The 24,907-nt window shown below is 35.1% G+C and overlaps 1 protein-coding gene across 3 annotated transcripts; it reads right to left on the bottom strand.

The window, feature by feature from the left end:
- Positions 1 to 508: 508 nt before the first annotated feature.
- On the bottom strand, positions 509 to 24,510 carry LOC106054846 (uridine phosphorylase 1-like). Of its 3 annotated transcripts, none has more exons than XM_056003709.1 (9): positions 24,292 to 24,510; positions 16,370 to 16,567; positions 10,624 to 10,744; positions 7,589 to 7,747; positions 5,183 to 5,297; positions 3,969 to 4,039; positions 3,688 to 3,826; positions 2,353 to 2,499; positions 509 to 835 (listed from the first exon to the last, which is right to left on the bottom strand). In XM_056003709.1, exons 2-9 carry the CDS (start codon positions 16,372 to 16,374, stop codon positions 702 to 704), a joined length of 891 nt encoding a protein of 296 aa, XP_055859684.1. In that variant the 5' UTR covers positions 16,375 to 16,567; positions 24,292 to 24,510; the 3' UTR covers positions 509 to 701. The 3 variants fall into 3 exon arrangements, with proteins under 3 accessions (XP_055859684.1, XP_013066365.2, XP_055859685.1); XM_013210911.2 differs by having other exon boundaries at positions 24,390 to 24,509; XM_056003710.1 differs by lacking the exon at positions 10,624 to 10,744 and having other exon boundaries at positions 24,292 to 24,509.
- Between the last annotated feature and the right edge of the window lie 397 nt (positions 24,511 to 24,907).

Here is a 24,907-nt window from a genome sequence, read left to right as displayed (position 1 = left end):
ATTTGCTAAATTATTTCTTTTACCCGACAACGCAAGAGTCAATAAAAAACAACAACAGTTATTTAATTAACTATTGGTAATTAAATAATTTTTTGGGGTACCTTTGAACAAGGGAAAGAAATTGTACTTAACATAGTAATAAAAGTTGAATAAATCCCTTTGAGGACTCGAGCCCGGAGTGAATTTTTTGTATGCATTTAACAAATAATTATGTAAACAATCACCAAGATAACCTCTTCCCACCCCCCCCCCCCTTTTTTTTTCACAACAGATCCAGACGTATGATATGATCATAGCGCATTGAGAAAGCTAAAAGCTAAACAAAAACTATTGGTAAAAAAAAATTCTTAATCGCACAGATTTGTCATGTCTATGTCAATCACACACATTTACCAAACTGATCCAAACTAATTGATAAAATTGCGCTTAATATAACCTTTTTTTTAAAAAAGTATTTAAAAAAAATGTTTTTGTCACTGAATGACATAACTGGTTCAAAGCCGGCGAGGAAGAGTAATAATTACATTTTATTTGAAAAGAATCAAGCAAGTTTTATATCACAGCCAGCTGATCACAGCGCAAGAAATGGCTACACAAAGTTTCTAATTTAGGCAACTAGATCTCTCTGTTTCTGAGCTCAGTTGTTGATTTATTTCAAGGGAGAACTAGGGAGGTGTTTCTATAAGCTACATTTGTCATTTCTAGTGAATGTGTCGTTGCAGATAGGCTGTGATCAGCTGCATGGGATGGTCCTCGATTTGTTGAAACTCCTGCTTGTTGAGTTGAGGAAGATCCGTTGTAATTCTGTCCACTATCACAACACACACGACGGCAGCTGTTGAAAGTAGCAAGTTAAAACTCAATACAGTGACTAGGAAAAACAACAACAAATCATTAGAAGATGTACATGTCAGGAACGTTTCACTTTGAATAGTTTTGTATTTCTGTTCAATGGTAATAGTGTCCCCTTGCCCTCACATCAAGAAACTCGAAGGATGAGTAAGAGGGAAAACAACTAGAAACTTCCTGAATGTATTTCCTTAAGAACCTCCTTATTTCTATATCACCCATTCAAAGTAGTAACTAATAGTTAATAGTCTCATTTCAATAACTTTAAGTAGGCCCTACGACTTCTTATAAATAATAGTGTCAGACTTGTAATTACTCTATTAAGTAAAAAATGACTATCTTTTTAATTTCTGTTAAAAGTCTTGGCCCGTGGCGCAGTGAACCCATACGCACCATCGTTGCTATGACACTGTGCTCCAATCAGGAAGTTTTGAAACTGGCTAATAAGCACAGTATCTATGCACTTCTGACACAGAAATTACTACGTTGCCAGATGGAAGAATCCCTAAAGTCATCCTATATGTTGAACTTGCGAAGGGAGTCAGACCCAAGGGCCGAGGAAGTAGCCCAAGATCGGATAGCATGGAGACAGACTGTGCGTGCTGGTACGAACCTCGCCGAGAGCAAAAGAAACGAAGCTGCCTTAGTCAAGAGAAAGAAAATGAAAGCTTTCCTAAAATAGATGCACACATGTACAAACTGTGTCAAACTAGCTTGATTAGTCACAAACTGTGTCAAACTAGCTTGATTAGTCACAAACTGTGTCAAACTAGCTTAATTAGTCACAAACTGTGTCAAACTAGCTTGATTAGTCACAAACTGTGTCAAACTAGCTTGATTAGTCACAAACTGTGTCAAACTAGCTTGATTAGTCACAAACTACAGATTCTGCCCAGTCTGAAGACCAAAACAAAACCTGGACGCATCCATTGCCTTCCGAGACAGAAGCAGCCTTATAATAGACAGAGCTTTTTTGCAACGGTACGCACCGGTATGGCCCACCGGCACCTTTTTCAATGTGGGGAAAATATTGCTTTTCTTGTATTAAAACGTTCATTATTAACTTATTAGTACGGCAGTTGAAAGTTAGGAAATCCATCACTGAGTACCGGCACCGGTTTTTTTTCTTTAAATAAAGGATTGTGTATAAATATAAATATATATTTACAACATATATACAATGTATATATTTACAAAGTGGTCAACATTTCTGCTTCAAGGCAATGTACAATAATTTAGAATTACTCATTGAAACGTCTGAACTAGAAGCGGAGTAACGGTATCGTATATATAGTCTATTCATCAACTTCAACAAAGCTGTTTTCACCTCAAGATGCCAAATTATAAGCAGGATTAGAGTATAACATGTATCAACAAGCTCAATTACTTCTACTTGCATATCTGAGAGAGTGAGAGAGTTCTCAAAACGTCACAGAATATCATGTTTATATATTTCATCAAAAAAGTATTTCCTTTACATCTCAACGTTTAACTAAAACAAACCTTTGACCCCAACTCTGTTGGCTAACCCCAGAACTCCTGCAGATTCCATCTCAATGTTGACAACTCCAAGCTTCTGTAATTTGTTCATGAACTCTTCTTTTCCCTTTTCGTCGAAGTCACAGAATGACCCGTCTAGTCTCCCTTGAGCTGATAGTATATAAAGATAGAAGTATTATTGTCTCAGAATTCTACATGTATCAAACTTAAGCGATGCTTTATTGTACGCCCACATTTGTGTTACTTCGCACTTATTCCATTCAACTAACGTCTACATTGTTAGCCTAATCAACGCCCACGACACTAGCTCCAGCTGGAATAACCTGCCCAGTGTGCAGCCGAACATTCCGGGCTCACATAGGTCTCACCAGCCACACCCCAGTGCAAAGCCCTCAGCCCCCATGGATGACAAAATGGTCATCATCGAACCACGATTGACGAACTATATATAATCATTTTAGACATTAGCATTCAATAAAATACCATATAGTCAAAAGAAAACTTGTGACTTATACCTTCACATATCCCATAGAGTAGAGCATAGTTTGATTAACCGTTGGGGCACCACGCTTGATCTGTCGACCTTCTGTCTTCATTTCTCCCTGACTTTGGCCTTGGATAGAATCTCTTTCAATGATAGGCCTGTCAATTCTTTAGAGTTGTCTTCCCATCGCTTTCTCCGTCTGCCTTTTCTACTTTCCCCCTTTTAATGTTCCCTTCAGTTTAAAAGAATCTAAATACAACGCGATTTCCTAATTCCCGGACAGTTTTTGTTCGCACAGAAAAAAAAGAGCTATACATTTCTTGCAACAGGCTAATTAATTAATATTGTTATATGGTTTCTGTGAACTAATATTATGGCTGACTTCTCAGTATTGCTTCTACTTGCTAAGTCTAGAATTTAGTCCAAATGATATAAGAAAATGACCACGGGATATTTTATCCCTAGTTTACACGTAGCGCGAATGAAACACATCCAAAGATCAAAGGATAACTTATTTTTTGTTTGACATTTTGGATTATACTATATAGTCGTTATATATAATAGTATATCTTTTTTTATATAACTTTACATCAGTAAGTAAGTATTACTATTATTAGTACATAATATAAAATACCTTGGGTATTATATCTGAAATAGTGCAGTGACACTTTAATTAAGCAAGATAAATAATGTTATAACAATGGATTTTAAGTAGCTTTTTTAGACCTAAACGTAATAGACGGACATACGGACGAGCAGACAAACCACGCAAAACTGAATAGCAGTTTTCGTGTGTGTGTGTGTGTGTGTGTGTATGTGGGGGGGGGGGGAGGTCGGTCAAAGCATATTGGTACCTTGGTAAAAGTCATCGGCACAATACGTTTTGCCTTTGACCACCTGGAACGTAGAGTTGTCTCCCCTGCACTGAAGTAGATCCTCTACCAAGTCGACATGAGCCGATGTTGGAAGCCTGAGTGGCTGACCCAATGAGGACTGTGAAAAGATGGAACACAAACTTGGATCAAAAGAAACAAATACTATTTGTGTTTAGGCTTTACGTTATTTAGAAACATCAACTCATTATTAAAAGATTAGCTTAAGTTTAAGCCACAGGTACCATGTTATAAATTCCTACCGTGTTATAATAAGGCTCAAAACCTACAGTCAGAGCTTCAGATGTTACCACCACAGTACCTACATCAACACCTGTTTTAAAAAACAAAAAATAACAAGCAATAGAAAGAAAGAATACTTTTTAAAACCAAAGCTTATATGGGCGTGTCCATTGGACGATTATCGAAAAACAACAACTCCTGATGCCACCATTGCAGAAACAATCCACCAAGTTTAATTTAAAAAAAAGTCGCGTCTTGCGTTGAGAGAGAAAGGACTGGTCCATGTTCGGCTAGGGGTGCGAGGATTTAGACACCTTAAAACAGTGATGCCCAACCTAATTCGAACTGCGGGCCATTTTAATTTCTGACACTCGTGTCGTGGGCCACATGAACGAAAATGTACACATTAAAAAAATGAAATTGACCTGAATTTGAAACTATTAGATTAGAAAAACACGTGGAGCTAGTGCTTACATTAAGGAATTGGATATCTGGAGTGATTTGTTTTTCACGCATCAGAAAATGGCTTAATTTCTGTACTTAAAAAAAGAACAACATTGTAGCTACCTTTGACGTCAACTCATTTTATTGTCGCTTTTTGGTAAATATTTCCAACAATCCTCCCATTTCTAAGCGTAGTCTAACAATCTTTTTATTCGCGGCTCAAACCAAGAATATTTGTTTCATAATGACGTTTATAATTTGTTCTTTTTAGAAACAGCCACACTTTTTTTTTTATAGATCAAATATGATCCACAAAAAAAAGTTAAGATCCGTTCTCTTTTTCAGGTAGATTCTCATTTCATTAACACACTAATGTTAAAGGTCATTATACCAATCAATTAAAGAAAAATTAAGGGCCCTAACATAGGTAAAGATACATAAGTCAACTTTTTTTTCGATGGGGTTGTCTACACTTTGTGCCGACATTTCGGCGGGCCGGATGGAACCACGTCACGGGCCGAATCTGGCCCGCGGGCCGTATTTTGGGCATCACTGCCTTAAAACATAACGCCCAATTTATTTCATTTACTCTAAGGGTGTAAGTCTCAGCACTGTACTCGTCATAAAAGGGTTTCAGATTTATTGACGCGACCGTGGCAGAGCCATACGAAGGTTTTTACCTGATTTGTTTCACGTGAGCTAAATTATGCTGTTACAATAATGACGTCAGTGTTGGATATCACTTAAATTATATATGCAGAAAAAAAACTGGTCATGTCTTCTTCCTTACCTATTCCGCCGCAAGTTCCAATTCTTATCAGTGTGACATCACTACATCTTGCTCGATAGAGTAATTTAAAGATCTCATGTAACGCTACCGACAAAGACGGATTGCCAATGCCGTGCTAAAATAAGAATGAACCAATGACTGCATGTACGTGGGTACAATATAGACATTGAAGGATTAATAAAAAGACATTCACTGAATTCATGTTAAGTAACACTGGTACACAATTCTTCATCTTGGTGCAAAAGAAAATACATCTATCGTAAATAAATCAAAAGTACCCCATTCAGACCTGGCAATCTATAGGGGTAGATGATGTAAAGGCCAACTGCTTCTTGACAAGGGTTTAATGTAGCTAGCACAACGACCAACCGCCTTTACTCTCTTAACGTATTCAGGTACCTATTAGAGTTGGATGGACTTAGGGGAATCCTAAAAATCCCAGTCCTACATTTGTGAGAAAGGAGTATATTATTTGACACTATTACTCTATGAGGTGACAGATGAGAATATATTAGAAATAGTCATTTAGTGAGACGTACAAGGATCCTATCTGGGTTCCTGCTCTTTCGCTTTTTAGTCTGTCTGTGTTTCTGTCTGTCATTCCATTTCAGTTCAACTTTTTTTTTTCATTTCCCGACTTTTCTTATCCGTCTATATTACTCTTAAAGTTACATCATTCGTATATTATTGTCGACATCTGCATCAGTTACTTGACTTTCTTAAAGTACATTCATGTTTGGCTTGTGCGTGCGTGTGTGTGTGTTGACAAAACGTAAACAATTGCGTAAGGACCAACGACCTTCACCTCTTGTAGATTAACACTGTTATCAAACTGCTAGCTTTCAACTGCACAGGTGTCACCTTGACCGGCGAATTCATTGTCTTAAATCGGTCTAAACAGTTGACTTACATTCCAGTCATATATTTTCCTGTGCGGAACTCTTTTAAGTTGAAGACGGGCATAGCGTGTCTGTGTGGGGGAGGTGACCGGCAACATTTAAAGACAGAAGTCTCAGTCTCAAATCATTGGCAAAAATCATGTTTAATTTAACATTTACTATTGGAGATTTGTATCAAAGGGGTAGGAAACTAGTTCTTTGGAACACAAACTAGAGAAGTCGTGATTATCTCAATGTTTTAAAAGGTGTACACTAATTTTTTGCTCGCATTTTATTAGCATTGAAAAAACACATTTCTAAGCTGTTAAGCTTGTAGCATGAACAGTTCTCTCAATATGGCATCTTTGACATTGTTTAGTGTGTATATATATTTCTTTCAAATCTCTAAGAATTGTCCTTTTTTTATATATTCTTTTTATGGCTACATTATATCTCCTCAATTGATCTCCATATCACCGTCTCTCTTTTATTTTACCAAATCTTACAAATCGAAATGCTAACAAAGTGCAAATTACTGTGATTTACTTGGAGGAGCTACCATTTTCTGCCAAGCGTCTCCCAAGGTGGCGGATAGGGGAAGGACCCTTAGATATAAATATTAAATAAACAGCCGCGGACCAACTGGTTTGCAGTCATGGAGGATGAGGTGGAGTATTTCAGTGGTTAGAATATTTACTAAAAACATCTCAGAAATCCAGAGAAATGACTGCAAAAAGCGAGTATAGGGCGCTCTAACTCAAAACCCGGGTAGATGAAGCTCGTTAGCCAGGGATAGCAGTTCATCTAGGAGAGAAAACTCCGAAAATAAACACCTGCTGCCTTGCAGATGATCTGATCAAAGGCTATGGGAGCACACCCAGAGAGAGAAGCAGTCTGAAGTTGGAGTCAATGGGCCTCCTGGCGCATAACACATTGAAACGCAACCTCTTCTTTGTAAAATGAGAACGAAGAAGAAGAAGAACTGTGATTAAGTTGCTCATGAAAATCCCAAGTAGTATATTTTGTTTTTGTTTCAAAGCTACACGAATAAAGGGAAAATACTCTTGAGTCTTTGAGTCTTTACATCAACATGTCGACCAATAGAAGAGCAAAGCTTCTGATGTGCTTTTGGTTTCGCGAGGGATAAGGAGATACTAGAAACCATTCCAACATGTGCAAGCACAGTTTGGTGTGTGTATTCTACCATTCTGATAAGTTTCACATGACATTTTAAAAAGAAATGAACTTATATGTTTGTATGCCAACGTATAGTTCGTTTGCCCTTATAATCTATTGCTATGTGCAGTGCACAATTTTAACACAAATTTACTCACGAATAACAAAGATTTTAAAAAATTAATTAGATTTCTTCTTCTTTTTCTTCTTCTTATTATTATGCAATTCTTATGATACGAATATTGCTATAAAATTGATTTCTAACTTATACCTACTTCCTGAGGTGTTTTATATTGACCAGTCAAGCAGTAAGGTATTCAACTAAGCTTATATGTTATATACAGACACTTACATTGACACAGAATATGGGCCCAACCAAGTAACCAGAGTAGCGAGAGTTCTGGAAAGAGTGGTCAAAACTAAAGTCATCCTCCGCTCGTCCCAGAATACTGGTAGCAAGATGGCGGGCAAGGGTCTCCATCCGTTCTCTGGTACCACCCACCAAAACAAACTGGACCAAAAGAAAAGATAAATAAAAACGTACCTAAAGATAACAAGTAACCAACAGATAAGCTAGAATACATTTACAATAGTAGAAATAGTAGCTAGAATACATCTAAAATAGTAGAAATAGTAGCTAGAATACATCTAAAATAGTAGAAATAGTAGCTAGAATACATTTACAATAGTAGAAATAGTAGCTAGAATACATCTAAAATAGTAGAAATAGTAGCTAGAATACATCTAAAATAGTAGAAATAGTAGCTAGAATACATCTAAAATAGTAGAAATAGTAGCTAGAATACACCTAAAATAGTAGCACAAATACATCTAAAATAGTAGAAATAGTAGCACGAATACATCTAAAATAGTAGAAATAGTAGCTAGAATACATTTAAAATAGTAGAAATAGTAGCACGAATATCTACATCTAAAATAGTAGAAATAGTAGCTAGAATACATTTAAAATAGTAGAAATAGTAGCTAGAATACATTTAAAATATTAGAAATAGTAGCTAGAATACATTTAAAATAGTAGAAATAGTAGCTAGAATACATTTACAATAGTAGCTAGAAGACATCTAAAATAGTAGAAATAGTAGCTAGAATACATTTACAATAGTAGAAATAGTAGCACGAATTCATTTAAAATAGTAGAAATAGTAGCACGAATACACCCATCTAAAATAGTAGAAATAGTAGCTAGAAAACATTTACAATAGTAGAAATAGTAGCTAGAATACATCTAAAATAGTAGAAATAGTAGCTAGAATACATCTACAATAGTAGAAATAGTAGCTAGAATACATTTACAATAGTAGAAATAGTAGCTAGAATACATTTACAATAGTAGAAATAGTAGCTAGAATACATTTACAATAGTAGAAATAGTAATATTCTACAGCAAAAGCGTACTGAGCAAAACGTGCGCCCAGGGCAAGGTACTTTATTGGCGCATCTCCCCCGCTATTTTCCATGAACATCACATAAAAATATAGGCTTCGTGTGGCGCCTTTGCTTGACAGTCTAGTATAGCACAGGTGTTAAGCTGTAAGCGGTAGTGATAGGATACAAAATAGCTACCAAATAAAAGACAAACAAAGCAAAAAAAAACAACAACAACAACAAAAAAAAAAACAACGAAACGAATAAGAGTGTCGTTAGTGAGTAACATAGAAACACGTTGTTTGCTGTGAACGTGAATACTGAGGGACGTCAGGGGTGGAGGACTCATTTACAATTTCATTACTCGAACCGTTGACAACATTTATTGAAATTTATTTTGTCAATGTAATAGACAAAAAAAAAAATTAAAAAATTAATACGTTTATATTAAGTGTAATTGTATCAATTAGTTTGGACCCATCATGTAATTAAATTTGTAATAGATTTAGACCAACAATAAAACATCTGTGCGATTAGAAATTTTTTTTTTTTATCGACGGTTTTTGTTTAGCGCAATTCATGCTTTTAGCTTTCTCACTTCAGCCTGATCCAATCCCTTGTCTGTCTGGACCAGTGGGGAAAGTTAAAGGTGTGTGTGTGTGTGGGGGTGAATGTGACCGTGATCGCTTTGGAAATGGATACAAACAAGTTGTACGACTTCAATTCCAACTCAAAGTGCAAGCCTCCTCAAGGGGACTCATTCAACTGATACCACCACATCTGTCAAGTACGATAACAACAAAATAGTTACCAATAGTTAATTAACTAAATGGTTAATTTTTAAAAATAGTTTTTTATTTAGACTGGTACTAAAAAAAAATTGTGCCAAAAATTTCAACACGATTCGAGAGTGCGTGTGGGAGAAATAATGTGTACAAACTTTTTATCAGACAGACAGACAGACAGACAGACAGAGTGAGTTGATAAAAGCTTTGTAAAAATTGCTACAGAATAATATGTCTACACATTCACTCCCCTGTTAATTAAGTTGCAGAACTTTAAATAGAAATATCCTGTCCTACACCTATCTACACGATTCACATAACTCATTCTAATCTAATCATCTGTGACCTGTCCCTTCACTTTCATTGCAAGAGTGCTGTGACTGTTCACGTAAAAAAATCAGCTCTTTCTAAGAGAGGTCGGTCCATTCTTTCACGTGGTCCAGCCGGCCAGTGTTAACTAGAGACTTCAAAACTCTATTGAGACATTGTTTCTTCTCCAATGAATCCGAACTGTGCCGAAATGGTTGTGGCTTTCTGAATATTTTATAACCTTAGGCTTTAGTATTTGTAAGTAAGTTACGGTTTAGGGTTTTATGTATGATTGCATCTATAGGACCGTGGTGCACCACAGATGATCTACCGACCACTTTTCTCTTCCCACTATAACCTGCCAACTAAAGAATCTCACCCACTCACTAATTGTTTTTATTTTGTGCATTAAAAAAAATATTTATTAGTTTTTAGCTCGCATATTAAACAAAAAAAAAAAAAAAAAACAACTTTGGTTACAAAGATAGTTTGTGTGGAAACACAAACTCAAACTAGGCCCCAAAAGTGGTCCACTGAGGCAGGTAAAAAGGCAGTGTTGCCGATAATATTTTATTGTTAAGCCAACTAACGACAGGATAAGGCAGGATACGGTGATTTATTCATGTTATTATTCTGTGGCATTTTATGTCTCGAGAGACAATCTTGTCCTTATACAACTTGTCACGTGACTAAAGTGGTCAATCCTTAATATCATCAAATAATTGTAACATTTTTTCCCTAGTATAATATGACATTCAAAACATACAATTGAATACTCTCATATTCCAGTTAAATGTTAATGAAGAAATGAAATACTATCTACAACTTTCATTTCCATGTTAGGATGCCTTTTAATTATAAAGTATTCATGCTAATTTAAATGAGGACATTTATTTTAAAGTTTTACCTTAACTTTGTCGAACTTTTCAACGAGTACCTGGTCATTGAGTGATATGCCAAGGTGAAACAGCTCGTCCGCTATTTTATTTTTGAGATGCCTATTAGGCAAGTTGATGTAGTTAATAGTGCTGTTGGAAATAACAATACTGTAATGTACTAATTTAGAGAGTAGGTTAGTTTTGTTAGTTAAATATATTGTGTATAGTTTTAGCGACGGTAAAAGCAGTGACGTATTAAGCCAGACTAATGACGTAGTAGACTTAGGCCAACAAGAGACCAACATGGCGTTATGTTAGAAGTAGGTTGTGTTTTGAATAGTAGTTGAATAGTAATTAGATATAGTGACGTTTTAGGTTAATAAAGTCTCATTTTATAGAACTGAATGTTGCTATCAATTATATTCAACTTGAAATGTTCTGTGGCTAATGTTAAGTAATAAATGATACATAGTCGAAGTCAGATTAGCTTAGCCCACAACAATACATTAATAAGCTAACAAACACAAGAGCCGAACTGAGCAATAACATATTGTTATAAACCTGGTGGTGGCACAGATGGGGGTAGTGGTGTGAGTGTAGTCAGCCGACGCAAATCGCCCCAGGCCAGCGCTAGACGAGCGGTCAACAGTGACGAGTTACGACGATCGGCCGAGACGAGTGTCAACAAGAGGGTTCGGGAAGAATCGCCGTCGTGAACAGAGCTCATTAGCGTCCCGAGAATTGTAGTCATCTGACCACCTAGAAACGTCGAGCGGCGTTCTGTCCGGTTCTAGAAGGCCTATATAAACAGCGGAGGTGTCGCAGTCAAGACGGTTCAGAAAGCGGGTTCACGAGAGAGGGTTCACGAGAGAAGGTGCACGACAGGGGTTCAGAACACGGTCGACTACAGCACAGTTCAACGGAGTGGTTCTGTACGGAGCATTACGACGGTTCAGTGCGGAGTACTGTCAAGTACAGTTGAGACGTCTGGCGTCTTGATCTTGGTCTGTGATCGAGTCCGACACAACGAACTCAGTGTGTGAAGTCAGTCCTGAACTGTTGAACCCAGTGCAAGCCCGGAACGAGACGGAGAAGCCAGTGCAAGAGTTGATACGGCGGTACGGTGTTATCGAAGAGATATTTGTACAGTGTACGTGTTGCCAATTGTACAGTATTGGCTGTTATTTATTCAACTATTAAAGTGTTACGTTACTCTGGAGCCCTGAGTTGTCAAGTTCTTTACGTTGGTGGTGTAAGGTGCAGTTTGCAGAGAGCCTGGATAGTGAGATTCGTAACAATATATATTGATAACGCCCATTCAAAGTTAGATTAAATCTGGTCAGGGCCGGATCTAGGTCTATATGGAGGCCCTGGACATCTTTGAAAGTTTTAATAAAAATCCACTTATTAATAAGGATACTAATATTCAAAAGAATGCCAAATTATAAAAGAAAATTTAACTTAATTTTGTTAAAGAAAATAAATAAAATTAATAATAAATTATTATAGTACCAAAAATGTAGGCTACATTTTTAGGGTTTATGCAATGCATGGGCGTAGCAGTGAACCCCCCCCCCCCAAATGAAATCCCCCCCCCCCGATCGGAATTTAGTGACTGATTTTTTGCTTTGATTTTGTTTATTTAGGTGAGATTTTAATACTAAACCATCACTTGCCCCAGCACAACCAAGGTTTTTTTTAGTTTTTTAGTTAAAAAACCCCTACCAGGGGGGTTCTAGTTTAAAACCCTCTACCAGGGGGGTTCGAGTTTAAAACCCTCTACCAGGGGGGTTTGAGTTTAAAAGAGTTTTGCAGTTAAATCCCCCTCTTCTATAAAACAAAACAAAAAAATGCAAACGACAATCCCCAAATTCCAAGAGCACAGCTAAGGAAGATTTTGATTTTAAAACCCCTCCAAAATTTACGATAAACCCCCTCTTCAAAATAAAAAAAGCAAATTACACACTCAAAATTCTATAAGCGTAGCCAAAGGGGTTTTGAGTTTACACCCCCACCCCTTTCTTCAGTAGGGTTTGAAGCTAAAAAATACCTCTTCAATAAAAGAAAAAAAGCAAATTACGCACTCAAAATGTTATGAGCGTAAATAAATGGGTTTTTAGTTTAAACCCCCCTTCAGCGGGGTTTGAAGGTAAAAAATTACCTCTTGAAAAAAAAATGCAAATTATACACTCAAAATGTTATGAGTGTAGTCAAAGGGGTTTTGAGTTTAAATGTACCTCCAGTGGAGTTTGAAGCTAAAAACTACCTCTTCAAAATAAAAAAAAAGCAAATTACTCACTCTAAAATCTATGAGCGTAGCCAACGGGGTTTTGAGTTTAAACCCCCAGCCAGCGGGGTTTGAAGCTAAAAAATACATCTTCAGTGTAAGAATAAAAGCAAATTACGCACTTAAAATGCTATGAGCTTTGCCAAAAGGAGTTTTGAGTTTAAACCCTCCTTCAGAGGGGTTTGATGCCAAAAAAATACCTCTTCAATATAAAAAAAGCAAATTACACACTAAAATTATTTGAGCGTAGCCAATCCAATTGTTTTGAGTTTAAGATCCCCGTACAGAGCATTTTGAGGTGGAAAACCTCTATCTCAATATTATTCTAAAGCAAACTACAGTTACTAAATTCTATTACCGTAGCTAAATGGGCTTTTGAATTTAAAAAACCCACAATAACTCCAGAGGTTTTTTTTTAGTTTAAAACCCCCAACAGATGATTTTGACGATAAAACTTCCCTTTTCGATATAAAATCTAAAGCAAACTACAGTCACTTAATTCCAAGATCGTATTTAAGAGAGGTTACACATATCTACCAGTGTAAGATTGTGACAGAGCGTCGCATAAGGTTTGTGGGACATGTTCTCCAACAAAATGAATTACACATAATAAGAGTTGCGATGACAATCCTTTTAAGTACAACTTGGAGCCACACATTCATGGGGGTCCTCAGAGCAGGTGGGAAGAGGCTTCAGACATTAATAGTGACAGATTTTAGTGGAAACAGCTTGAATGAAAATGCGCCGAATGGCTCGGGAGAGTCAAAGTCACTAGAATAGCACATTAGGTAAAAATTTTTAATAGCAGGAAAATGCAATGTAGATACCTCAGAATATGCATTTTGTAGGCTTTCAATACCCGAAATAGTCCTTGGCGGCGGGGCTCCACCCCGCGATGGGGGAGCTGCTAGTGCTCCCCCAGACCCCATTGCTAGCAATGGCGGGGAATCTACAATGTTAGTACTAACTCCAGGAAGAACCAATTCTAGGGCACAATAAACGTCTGTCGAAAGAATGAAGGGTCAGAATGTAATAAAGATTATGTACACACACACACACACACACATAAATAAATACATTTAAATATTTTTTTTCGCGGAGGGGGTCGGGGGGGGGGGGGGAGAAAAAATCTACAATGTTTGTACTAACTCCAGGAAGAACCTATTCTAGGGCACAATAAACGACTTTCGAAAGAATGAAGCGTCAGAGTGTAATAAAGATTATGTACACACACACACATAAATAAATACATGTAAATATTTTTTTTCGCGGGATGGGGGGTCGTGGGGGGGGGGGGAGAAAAAATCCCCCCAACACACTATAAGCAGACACTTTCTAACCACGAGAATATGAGCACACTATAAGCAGACACTTTCTAACCACGAGAATATGAGCACACTATAAGCAGACACTTTCTAACCACGAGAATATGAGCACACTATAAGCAGACACTTTCTAACCACGAGAATATGAGCACACTATAAGCAGACACTTTCTAACCACAAGAATATGAGCACACTATAAGCAGACACTTTCTAACCACGAGAATATGAGCACACTATAAGCAGACACTTTCTAACCACGAGAATATGAGCACACTATAAGCAGACACTTTCTAACCACGAGAATATGAGCACACTATAAGAAGACACTTTCTAACCACGACAATGTTGCCAACTGTAAGATTTTAAGTAATGTTGGTAAAAATGCGAAAAAAAAATGTACATATAAAACAAACAAACAAAAGTTGCTGACTGGTCGAAGTATGGATTTTTTTTTCTATTGTGAGGGCCCCTTTATTGTGGAAACCCCTGGGCTTTAGCTCCTCTTTCCCTCCCCTAAATCAGGCCCAGAATATGGTGAACGGTGTCGCAAAACAACAACAACAACAAAACAACAACAATAACAAGAAAAACACAAAATACTTAAAGGGAACTATAAAAGAAAATAACTCCGTTATACATCTTATTAAGCGATTATTTACTATAAATAAATAAATTTAAATTTGGCTAGAGGACTAGAAAATACTAGCCCCTAGTCTTGGGATGTCCATTCACTTCTACTTGGATCCCTAACAGACAGAGCAGTAGTTCAGACTGGCCAATGGAGGGAAGTTTGATGTGTCTACAGTTCCAAGAACCAGCTTTAAGGATAATTACAAAGAAAAAGAAAATGTCTTTCTTCTATATATTTCATAAACAATTACTTATTAGTACTATTGAGTATTAAAATATAGTTCTATTTATTGTGAAGAACATGAAAATATTTTGAAACTAATCTTCAAACTATTGTTTGCCTTAAAGTTATAAAAAACTTGACCACTCATACAGATCGAAGTATACTTTTTTTTTTTTTTAGATACAAAAAGATTATTTCTACCGTACAACGGAGTCTACAAAAGAGGACAGTATTGATCTTTGTTGTACACGACTTATGGGTAAATAGGCCTACTAATAGATAGGGGCTTATAGTGTAACCCAGTGATGCTCAACCTAATTCGACCTGCCGGCCATTTTAATTACTGACACTTGTTTTGCGGGCCACATGAACGAAAAGGTACAAAACAAAACAAAAAAAAAAATGAAATTTACCTTAATTTGAAACTATTTGATTAGAAACCCGTGGATCTATCCAGTAGGCCTACTTACATTAAGGAATTGGATATAATGTAGTGTTTTCTTTCACACCTAAGAAAATGATTAATTTCTCTACTTAAAATATGAGAAACATTGTAACTGGCTTAACCAACGACTCTTTTTCTATTTGCTAAATATTTCCTCTAATCTCTAGGCGTAGTTTAGCATTCTTTTTGTTCGCGGCTCAAACTAAAAATGCCGGCATTTTTTTGTTTCATAATGACGTTTATATGTTTTAGTTTTTTTTTTTTTTTTTTTTGAAGTTACACTTTATTTACAAATTAAATATATTCGTTTATTATCATGCTCCACAAAAAAAGTTAAAGATCCGTTCACTTGTTCTGGTAGATTCCCATTTATAAAAGCACTAATGTTAAAGGTCTTGAGACCAATCAATTTAAGAAAAATTATGTATGTAAAAAGTCAACCTTTTTTTTTTTTGGAGAAGGGGTTTACACTTTGTGCCGACATTTCAGCGGGCCGGATCTGGCCCGCGTGCCGCGTTCCGGTACCCACTAGTGTAATTGGTTGTCATCAAAGTATAGTCTTCAGTGCTTAGCTATTTTGAGGTTCACGAAATATGCATGATTAGATCTAGAAAATATTTGTTTGTGATATTGAAATGATTGTTTCTATTTCTCTTAATAACAGACTAATTAATGATTGATTTACTTCTTAAAGTAAACTATAAACAAGAGAAAACAAAAGATAAGGGCAGAAAGTAATTTATACATCACGGATCTGATGAGTGCATGTAATAGCATAGAGCCCTCTTAAGACTGAGTTCCAAACTTTAAATCTGATACACTCTTACCTCATTATGACCATTGTCGAAATAAGACATTATCTTACCCCATTATTCTGTCTTTATCCAGAAAGAAAACTCCGTGACTCCTACGCAGTCAATGTGCCGATCTAGTGCTCTTAATTGCTTCACTGGATTCTCTTGCTCCACACTATTCTCTTGCTTCAGCCGATTCTCTTATTATGGTTTTTGTTAACTAAAACAAACTTAGAGTGACAGCTTGTGACAGCTTGTGACAGCTTGTGCTTTAGAAAACAAACAAACAATTTCTTTATATAAAACATATGTTCCCAAACCTGCAATATTTGTTTTTTTGATTTTTGCAAAAACTTTTTTTTTTTTTTGGCGTAAGCACATAAAACAGAAAGGGGAAGTAAATTGTCAAATCTGTAGATTTTCCATAGACTAGGCTTCTAAAATATGGAATAACAGGTTTTTGAGAACTGGTCTGGTTTTCAAAACTGAAGGTGAAAGGGAATTTCCTTTCGCGAGGCCCCCTCTCAGGCTCGGGGCCTGGGGTGGTTGCCCCACTTGCCACCCCCTAAGGCCGCTACTGGTGGCCTCACTTTACCGTCAGTACATCTCTAACACTGAAATAATTGAATCGTACCATAGATCACTCTGTGTATAGGTCCATGTATTCTAGAGCTAGTAGTAGTTATGATGCATTTTTCTACTTAAAACATTTAGTCTTGAGAGCCTGTTCAATTTAAGGATCTTATGCTTGGAACTCACTCTTCACTAGACTAACGACATGTATAATATGACAAAAAATTAAGAACTATAATTTGTTAAAAATAACTTTTGTCTTTTTTTTCTACGTTTCTATAGTAACTTTGAGCATGTGTCGTGTATATCTAGTGTCTCTACAATCCTGTCATTACATACAGAACAAGTAGGTCATGACTAACACAGTTGGCGTACACAAATCTATACTATACAATTTATTTCCCAATAAAACAAACAAATAACAAAAAATTCTTTAATAAAACAACAAAAAAAAAACCAAACAAAGCTTATATTTAGCGCATCAATTAGTTTGGATCAGTCATGTGATTAAATAAGTAATAGATCCAGAACGGGGGCGATATCGCCCTCTGGGGGGCGTTTTCACGATTTGGGGGGGCGCTGGGAGCCAAAGGGGTGGTACGGGGGCGCTGGGCACAAAAGGGGGCGGTAAGGGGGCGCTGGGCATAAAGTGGGAAAGAAGAAATTAAAGGTGCACTGAAACAAAACAAATAAATAAATTCTTCAAAATAAAAACTGGCAAACTAATTATAGCTTGCTTCTAATTAAAGAACAGAAACAACGTTAGAAATTGAGTTCAGGAATCCCAATTTCTATTTTTAAATTCTTACTCCGTTGCTGTAATCGGAAGGTCTCTATTGTCGTTAGGTCATGCGCGCGTAAACGTTTATGATTTGATAAACAAACTAGATCATACGCCTAGTAGATTATAGTTTATTTTATCTACATATGTTAATACAGATATGTAAATGTTAAAAAAAAAAAAGTTAAAACTAACATTCAATAGAATAATTTAACATTTTTTAAATTCGCTGGTATTTAAGGGAACATTTTAAGTTTTAGTAAATTGCCATTAGATGAAAGTATTTCAATCTTCTACTTTGAATGAGGGCATTTTCAGGTAAAGAAACCATGTTGGCTTCATGAACTTATAGCAATATTCAAAAATATTTTAAGAATATTCCTGAACAAATATAAAATCTAGTTTACTATTCAAACAATATCAAAAACAAAAAAGCAGGATATGTTTTAGTGGCCTCTTAGAAAAATGCATAGCTTTTAAAAAAAAGTCTTTTGATATTGTTTGAACATTGATTAAAACTAAAATTAAAATTTTCAAAACTTATCTGTAGCACCAAAAGACTTTTTTTGTTTGGTTACTTATGAAATATGATTTCAAAATTGTCTTAGCTATGTAGCTTATGACGACATATAGGGAACCATCAGTGTCTGGACGCTTCATACGTACTATAAAATGAAGAACAGAACTATCCAATATTCACCTTGTCAGTTATGATACATAGGAAACATCTTGTTAAAATTTTAACCCGCAATTCGATTTCTATTTGAATCTAATTATAAAAATTGTAAATAAAATACAAACCCATCCAAAAATAAGCTCTACTTTCAACAGTTTTGTGAAACAAATGATAAGCAACATGTTAAACTCTTATTGTAAACTGAGTTTCTCTGGATTTCAAAAGGGAGCTGTTTTCGCTCGTTTTGTTAAGCTCTTAAATACGATTTTTGAATTATTTTTTTTTTGAGAAACAACGGTTGGTGATGACTTAAAGCAGGCTAAAAAAATTGTTTTACATGGTAGGTATCTAACACCAATGAATGACACCCAGCTCCGACTGCAAGGAAAGAAATTCACTTTCATTGATTAAATCATTTTCTCTTTTATCGATATACTACATCTATTTTAAAGGGTTTTACAATCTCACATATCTTGTTTGCTGACAAATGAATTACTGCCTAAGAACATCGATATCTATGTAATTCACATATCAATGCTCTATGAAGAAATGACGATTCGCTTCTAGGAAGTAAATAAATTTAAAACAAGATTACAAAGAGAGTTTGTGTTACACAAACTCAGAGGCGGCCCCCGTCGAAGTCGGATCCCTGTCGGATCTGCATATTCGCAAATAATATTCAAGAGGTGATTTAATTTTGATGTAAAATGTTTTACACGTTTCGGATGTTCCTTCAGAGTTGAAGATAATTACTTCCTAGTCCAAACCTCCCGCAGGACGACGGGGGATGGGAGCGGGCAGGGTTTGAACCCTGGGCCATCCATAAATCTGAACGACAGTCCAGCGCGCAAACCGCACGACCAGGCAGCCATCCGATGGTCAAAAGTAATAATGTTTCAAAGATTCATTTGTCGTAAATTTAAATTTAAATTTAATAAAAAAATAGTAGATTAGTTTTAGTATATTAAAACATTACAATATTGATCAAAACGTTTGGAAATGAAAATCTACACTTTTTTTTTACACTTTAAGTTTAGAAATTGAAATTCTACATCTTAATCTAGTCTATTTTAGTCTAAACTAGATCTAGAAATTCTAGATCTAGACTCTAAAATAATTTTAATTACAATATAAATCCAGATCTAGATATACTGTAATAAAAATCTAGATCTAGTTTAAAAAATCTAGATTAGATCTAAATCAAGATATCATTCCTTTTTTAAACGCGAGTCACATAACGAGGCTTAATAAACATTACTATACCGAGTTCTTTTTTCATTTCATTTGAAGAATTAATTCCATATAACGTCAGAGGGAAAAAAAACACTACGTCACACGGCCTAGCTAGACTAAAAATCGCCTTCATCTATAAGAGCCATTTATCGAGTGTTCATAGACTTTGGTGCACCGAGTGCGTTCTTTAAGCATTTCATTTAAAGAATTCATTCCATATGACGTCAAAGGAAAAAAAAACACTACGTCACAAGGCCTAGCTAGACTAAAAATCACCTTTATCAACACGAGCCATTTCTCGAGTGTTCATAGACATTGGTGCACCGAGTGCGTTCTTTTAGCATTTCATTTAAAGAATTCATTCCATGTGACGTCAAAGGAAAAAAAAAACACTACGTCACACGGCTTAGTTAGACTAAAATATGTTTTCATTAATACAAGCAATTTTTTCGAGGGTTAATAGACATTGGTGCACCGAGTGCGTTCTTTTAACATTACATTTAAAGAGTCCATTCATATGACGTCAAAGAAAAAAAATTCCATTACCTCACAATAGGCTAGTAGCCTACCGGTACCATAAAAAAAAATATCTTTATTTACACAAGATATTTAACGAGGGTTCATAGACATTGGTGCACTGAGTTCTAATAGATATTATTTAAAAAGGATCAAAGCCGCATTGTTTTTGCGTTTTGTCTGTCAGTCGGTCTGTCCGTTATCTTGATATAAAAAAAAAACAACTAAAAGTTATTAAAAATTGATTAACCTTTATTTTACGTTTCAAAACATCGCAATAATTTTTAGGTATGAACACAATTGAAAAGTTTATATAATAGATTGTTCCGGATGTTTGCATAAATAGTAAAAGAAAAAGAGAATTTCAGATAAATGTAATACCGTTAATTAAATTTTTTGGATGGTCTCGTATAAAAATTAGATGTACTACAGCCACGTGGAGAGATTTTCATACCTTACTTTGGTGTTTGGATTCTGTTTTCCTTAAAAATCGGAACATAATATTAACGATAATTAGATTTTTTAATGTTTTAGGTAGAAAGTTAAATGTACTGTAAGAGAGTAGTGAGTTAAAATATTTTTCATAAAAATCCGTAAAAACATTATTTCGTAAATGAGAAGATTATTTGAGAAGATTATTTGTTTATTAATTAGAAGAGGGAGTTCAAACAATTATTTGGCGTTAGTAGATTTTTAAATAAATTCGGAAATTTCTGGCGACGATTTGTAAGAAACAAAATCCGGAACTTTCTTTATCGATTACAAAACTTCTATGTTATGTTTTACAAGAAAATTAAATGTCTAAAAAGTAATTTTCAGTAATCAATTCTAGTAAATTACTTTTTTTAAAAACCTTATGCGATTTCAAACAATCATTATGCATAATTCATGTTTTATAAAACAATATCCAGAACATTTTTACACTTAATGAAATATAAATCAGTATAGAGATTATGATTTAGCATTAATATGCTATTTACATAAAAAACGGAACAACATATTATTGATAATGTGTTTTTGCAACATTTAAGCATGGAATTTGAATGTAATATAAGTTAGAAGAGCAAACAAACATTTGTTGGCGTTGATTAGTTTTGCACAAAAAAATCCGGAACAATCAATTTTAGATACTTAAAACTATTGAGATGTTATGGGAGGAACATTAAAGGGTAAATCAGATTTTCAATAGCTTTTAGAGTTCTAGTTTTTTAAATCTAATCGTGACGGACAGACCGACCAACAGACAAAACGCACAAAAATAAGCTTCTTTTATTCGGATGGGGGCACTAAACAAAAAATAAATAAAATCTGATTTTTAAAAAAAGTTTAAGGAATTGGTTTAGCACCTGATCATGTTGCGACGTTACGCTACTGCACGAAAATCGCTGCATAAAAAGTCCATTTAAAAAAATGTGCGTGATATTTACATACAAAGTGCATTATTAGCCTTTATAAACAAACAGAAATGTTTTCTTTTAATTTTAGCAGCTAGTTGACCAGAAAAAACGTCTTTAACTATTATTTGTATTTGTTGTAAACATTTCCTGTACATTTTAAAAATATATTTGACTTAGTGATACTGAAAATACACAAAAATTGTCCATCTTTGTTAGCATATTGTAACATTGCCTCCCTTACATTTACGTAATTGTTTTAGAATTGGTGTATTTTTATGAAAAAATCGCTTGCATAATTAATTTTATAAATTAAACGGTTTGCTTTTAGAAAACCAAAAGTAGCCGTTGCACCTAAACTTTTCAAGCCGGATTTAATGATGAAATAATATTTTTCATATCTCTTCTAGTTTTCGAGATCTGAGTGTGACAGACGGACAGACGGACAGACGGACAGACGGACAGACGGATATTTTGCACAAACCTAATAGCGGCTTTTTCCCCTTACGGGGGCCGCTAAAAATATAAAAATGACAATTACTAAACATCTGTTACTGATGTTCAAATTGAAATGCAGGAAAAAATAGATTTACAAAATTATGTCTTCAGTAAAAAGAATGTTAACATAGGAGGCACAACAGAGATGTGGCTGCACTTAAATGTTTCAGTAAAATTTCAAAACTGGTCGAAAATGGAATTATTTGTTAGTTTTTCCATCAACATAAGTGGCTAACCTAGATTTAGCCTTGCTATGGCTAATTTAAAGCTTGAAATTTCTAATATTGTCAGACTGCAGGAGGTACAAGGTTCCCATTAATTTCATTTTGTTCTGAATCCATCAATAATAATGTTTATATTAAAATTTACATTTATATATTCAGCAATTTAAAATGGAACTATTCTTAGGATTTGAAAAAAAAAATGACAATTAGATAAATTTGTATGTATTCACTGCAAGTTATTAGAATTAATTTTTGCATAATGATAATAATGGCAATGTCTTCGATTCTTAAGGTTAAGTCTGAGTGCAGTATTTCACATAACTATAAAAAAAAAAAAAACAACAGTTGCAACGTGCATATTTTCCCGAATTTCGTGCAGACAAAGCCGTTGTATGCTGGCAGTCTATTTAAGTTTTCTTTCCGTCTTTTGCGCCTGTCTTCAAAAATGGCTTTTCTTGGAGTCTCAAGTGATTGTCCCGCAGCCTTTGTGAGAGTTCTCTGTCTCTCAGAAGCCATCTGCTGCAAGGTACTTTTCTCTATGCCAGTGAGATTGAAATTGCGCCTGAGTGGATCATTATTGCGCTTACTGGGGAGCACCTCTGTAACTCCGTCCTACTCTAAGCTCGCCAAAGAAGATCGCCTTTGGCATGCGGTCGTCTTCCATGCAGGAAATAAATGTTATTTGCAGCATAAAAATTAATAAATAAATGACATTTTATTCAAATTTGCCTTCTCTCGCTTCTTTATAAGTGTTTTTCTTACAGGGGGGGGGGGGACGCTGGCGGATTTTTTTAAGGAAAAAATACGAAAAGGGGGCTGTAGGCCAAAAAAGATTGAAGACCACTGATCTAGACTAACAATAAAAAAATCTGTGCGATTATTTTTTTTTTTTACCAATTGTTTTTATTTGGCACAATTTTATGCTTTTGGCTTTCTCAATACGCTATGATCCTATCACTGGTCTGGGAGAAAGAACAGGGTATCTGGATGATCGCTTCTTAAATTGTTTTTTTTTTTAAAGGAACGACCTGTATTCGAACTTGTGGGATAAAGCCTTCTCAGACTTCTGAAGCCAACGCGGTAACCACTTCGCTAGCCAAGAGTCTATGAATAGGGAAGATTAAAAATAGTTAGTTATCTTTTTTTTTCTATTTCATGTTTGTGTTCCATAAGATGACAAGCTAATATAAAGGGGACTAATTCAGCTTATAACAACACTTCAGTCAAGTACTATTCCTTTCCCTTGTTAGAAATACCCCAAAAAAAAGTTAATTAACTAATTGTTGTATTTTTTAATTGATTCTTGTTTTGTCAGGTAAAATAAATAATTGTGAAAAATTTCAGCTTAATCCGAAATTGGGTGTCTGAGAAATAACGTGTTCAAATTTTTGGGCAGACAGACACATAGGCAGATATAGTGAGTTGATATAAGTTTTGTAAAAATGTCGAATAATTAAAGATCTCTAATAATAATACAATTAAATAATAATGCAACTTAAAGAGGTACTTCATCAAAATAATTCGCCGATATTAACCAGTACATGAATTTTTCATTACAAAACAAAAACAAAAATTAAAAGTACTTTTTTTTAAAAAGACAATACCTCCTTTATGCAACTTATTGGTTTTTTTTTTTTCTTAAAAAATAACGAATTTTAGTTTAAAAAGCAATGGAACATTTTAAATTAATTACACAGAAGGTTTATGGTACCCAAAATTTAAACAAGACTTCTGGGGCTCGATAAGTTCGTAATACATTTTAAAGATTTGAAACTATCACTCACATAGTGTGATCATCTGCTGAAAATATGTTAATTCCCTCACACCATTTATACATCTTTAATCAGGGCAACATAATGCACTAATATTAAGTGGCATGTAAATGGCAAGGCACGTCGTACAATTATATGTATATAATGCATAACTTATAAAAATAATCTCAGAAAACTTAATTAAACCACTAAATACATTGTTTTTAACAAATAAGGAAATCCCTAAAGTAACAATAACATTTCACCTTAAAAAAACTTTCAATGAATTCTGTAAGCCAAGAACCATTTCTTTGTTAAATATAAAAGGCTAAGAATGGAATATTTACCTGCTTATTTATCCTGAAAACAAAATAAAATCCCTTAAAACACAAGGAAACAAACCTTCTTCCGTTAAATCTAAAAGTCAAAGTCTAGATTTTTTTACCTGTTTATCTTAGCCTAAAAAAGCGATAATAGAGTACCGCCTTAAAAAAAAAACCCTCAACGACATTATAGTAAGCCATGGACCACCAGTTTGTCAGGTAACAAGCTCAGACCGGAATATGTACCTGCAATATTGACACGAAGTGACCCAGTGCAATGACGCATAAAATGTTGTTTTGTTTTGCTTTCCTAAGGAAAACGTCGTACAAAGCAGCGACTGCAGAGAGTGCAGAACTGAAACCAATAATTCGGAGAAAAAAAAACAAACAAGTACCATGAAGCAGGTCATCCAGGTAATCAGGGCAGGTTATTACACAATGTCACTAGGATATTTTTATTGGAGTTTATAAAAAACAACAACTCATTTATTGACATGTCACTGAACAAATGTTTCGGGGTTGGTAGGGACTAGGGAGGAAGATGTGAGTGGGTCACGTGATAATAAAGGAAGGAGAGGGGAATATTAACGTTTGTATTCATTAGGACCATGTTTCTAAAATGCCTGAATCGGTGTTCCAC

This window comes from Biomphalaria glabrata, chromosome 11 (genome assembly GCF_947242115.1).
Source record: "Biomphalaria glabrata chromosome 11, xgBioGlab47.1, whole genome shotgun sequence".
Taxonomy (NCBI): domain Eukaryota; kingdom Metazoa; phylum Mollusca; class Gastropoda; family Planorbidae; genus Biomphalaria; species Biomphalaria glabrata.
Note: the sequence above shows the minus strand (reverse complement) of the source record. Positions and strands in the feature narration are given on the sequence as shown.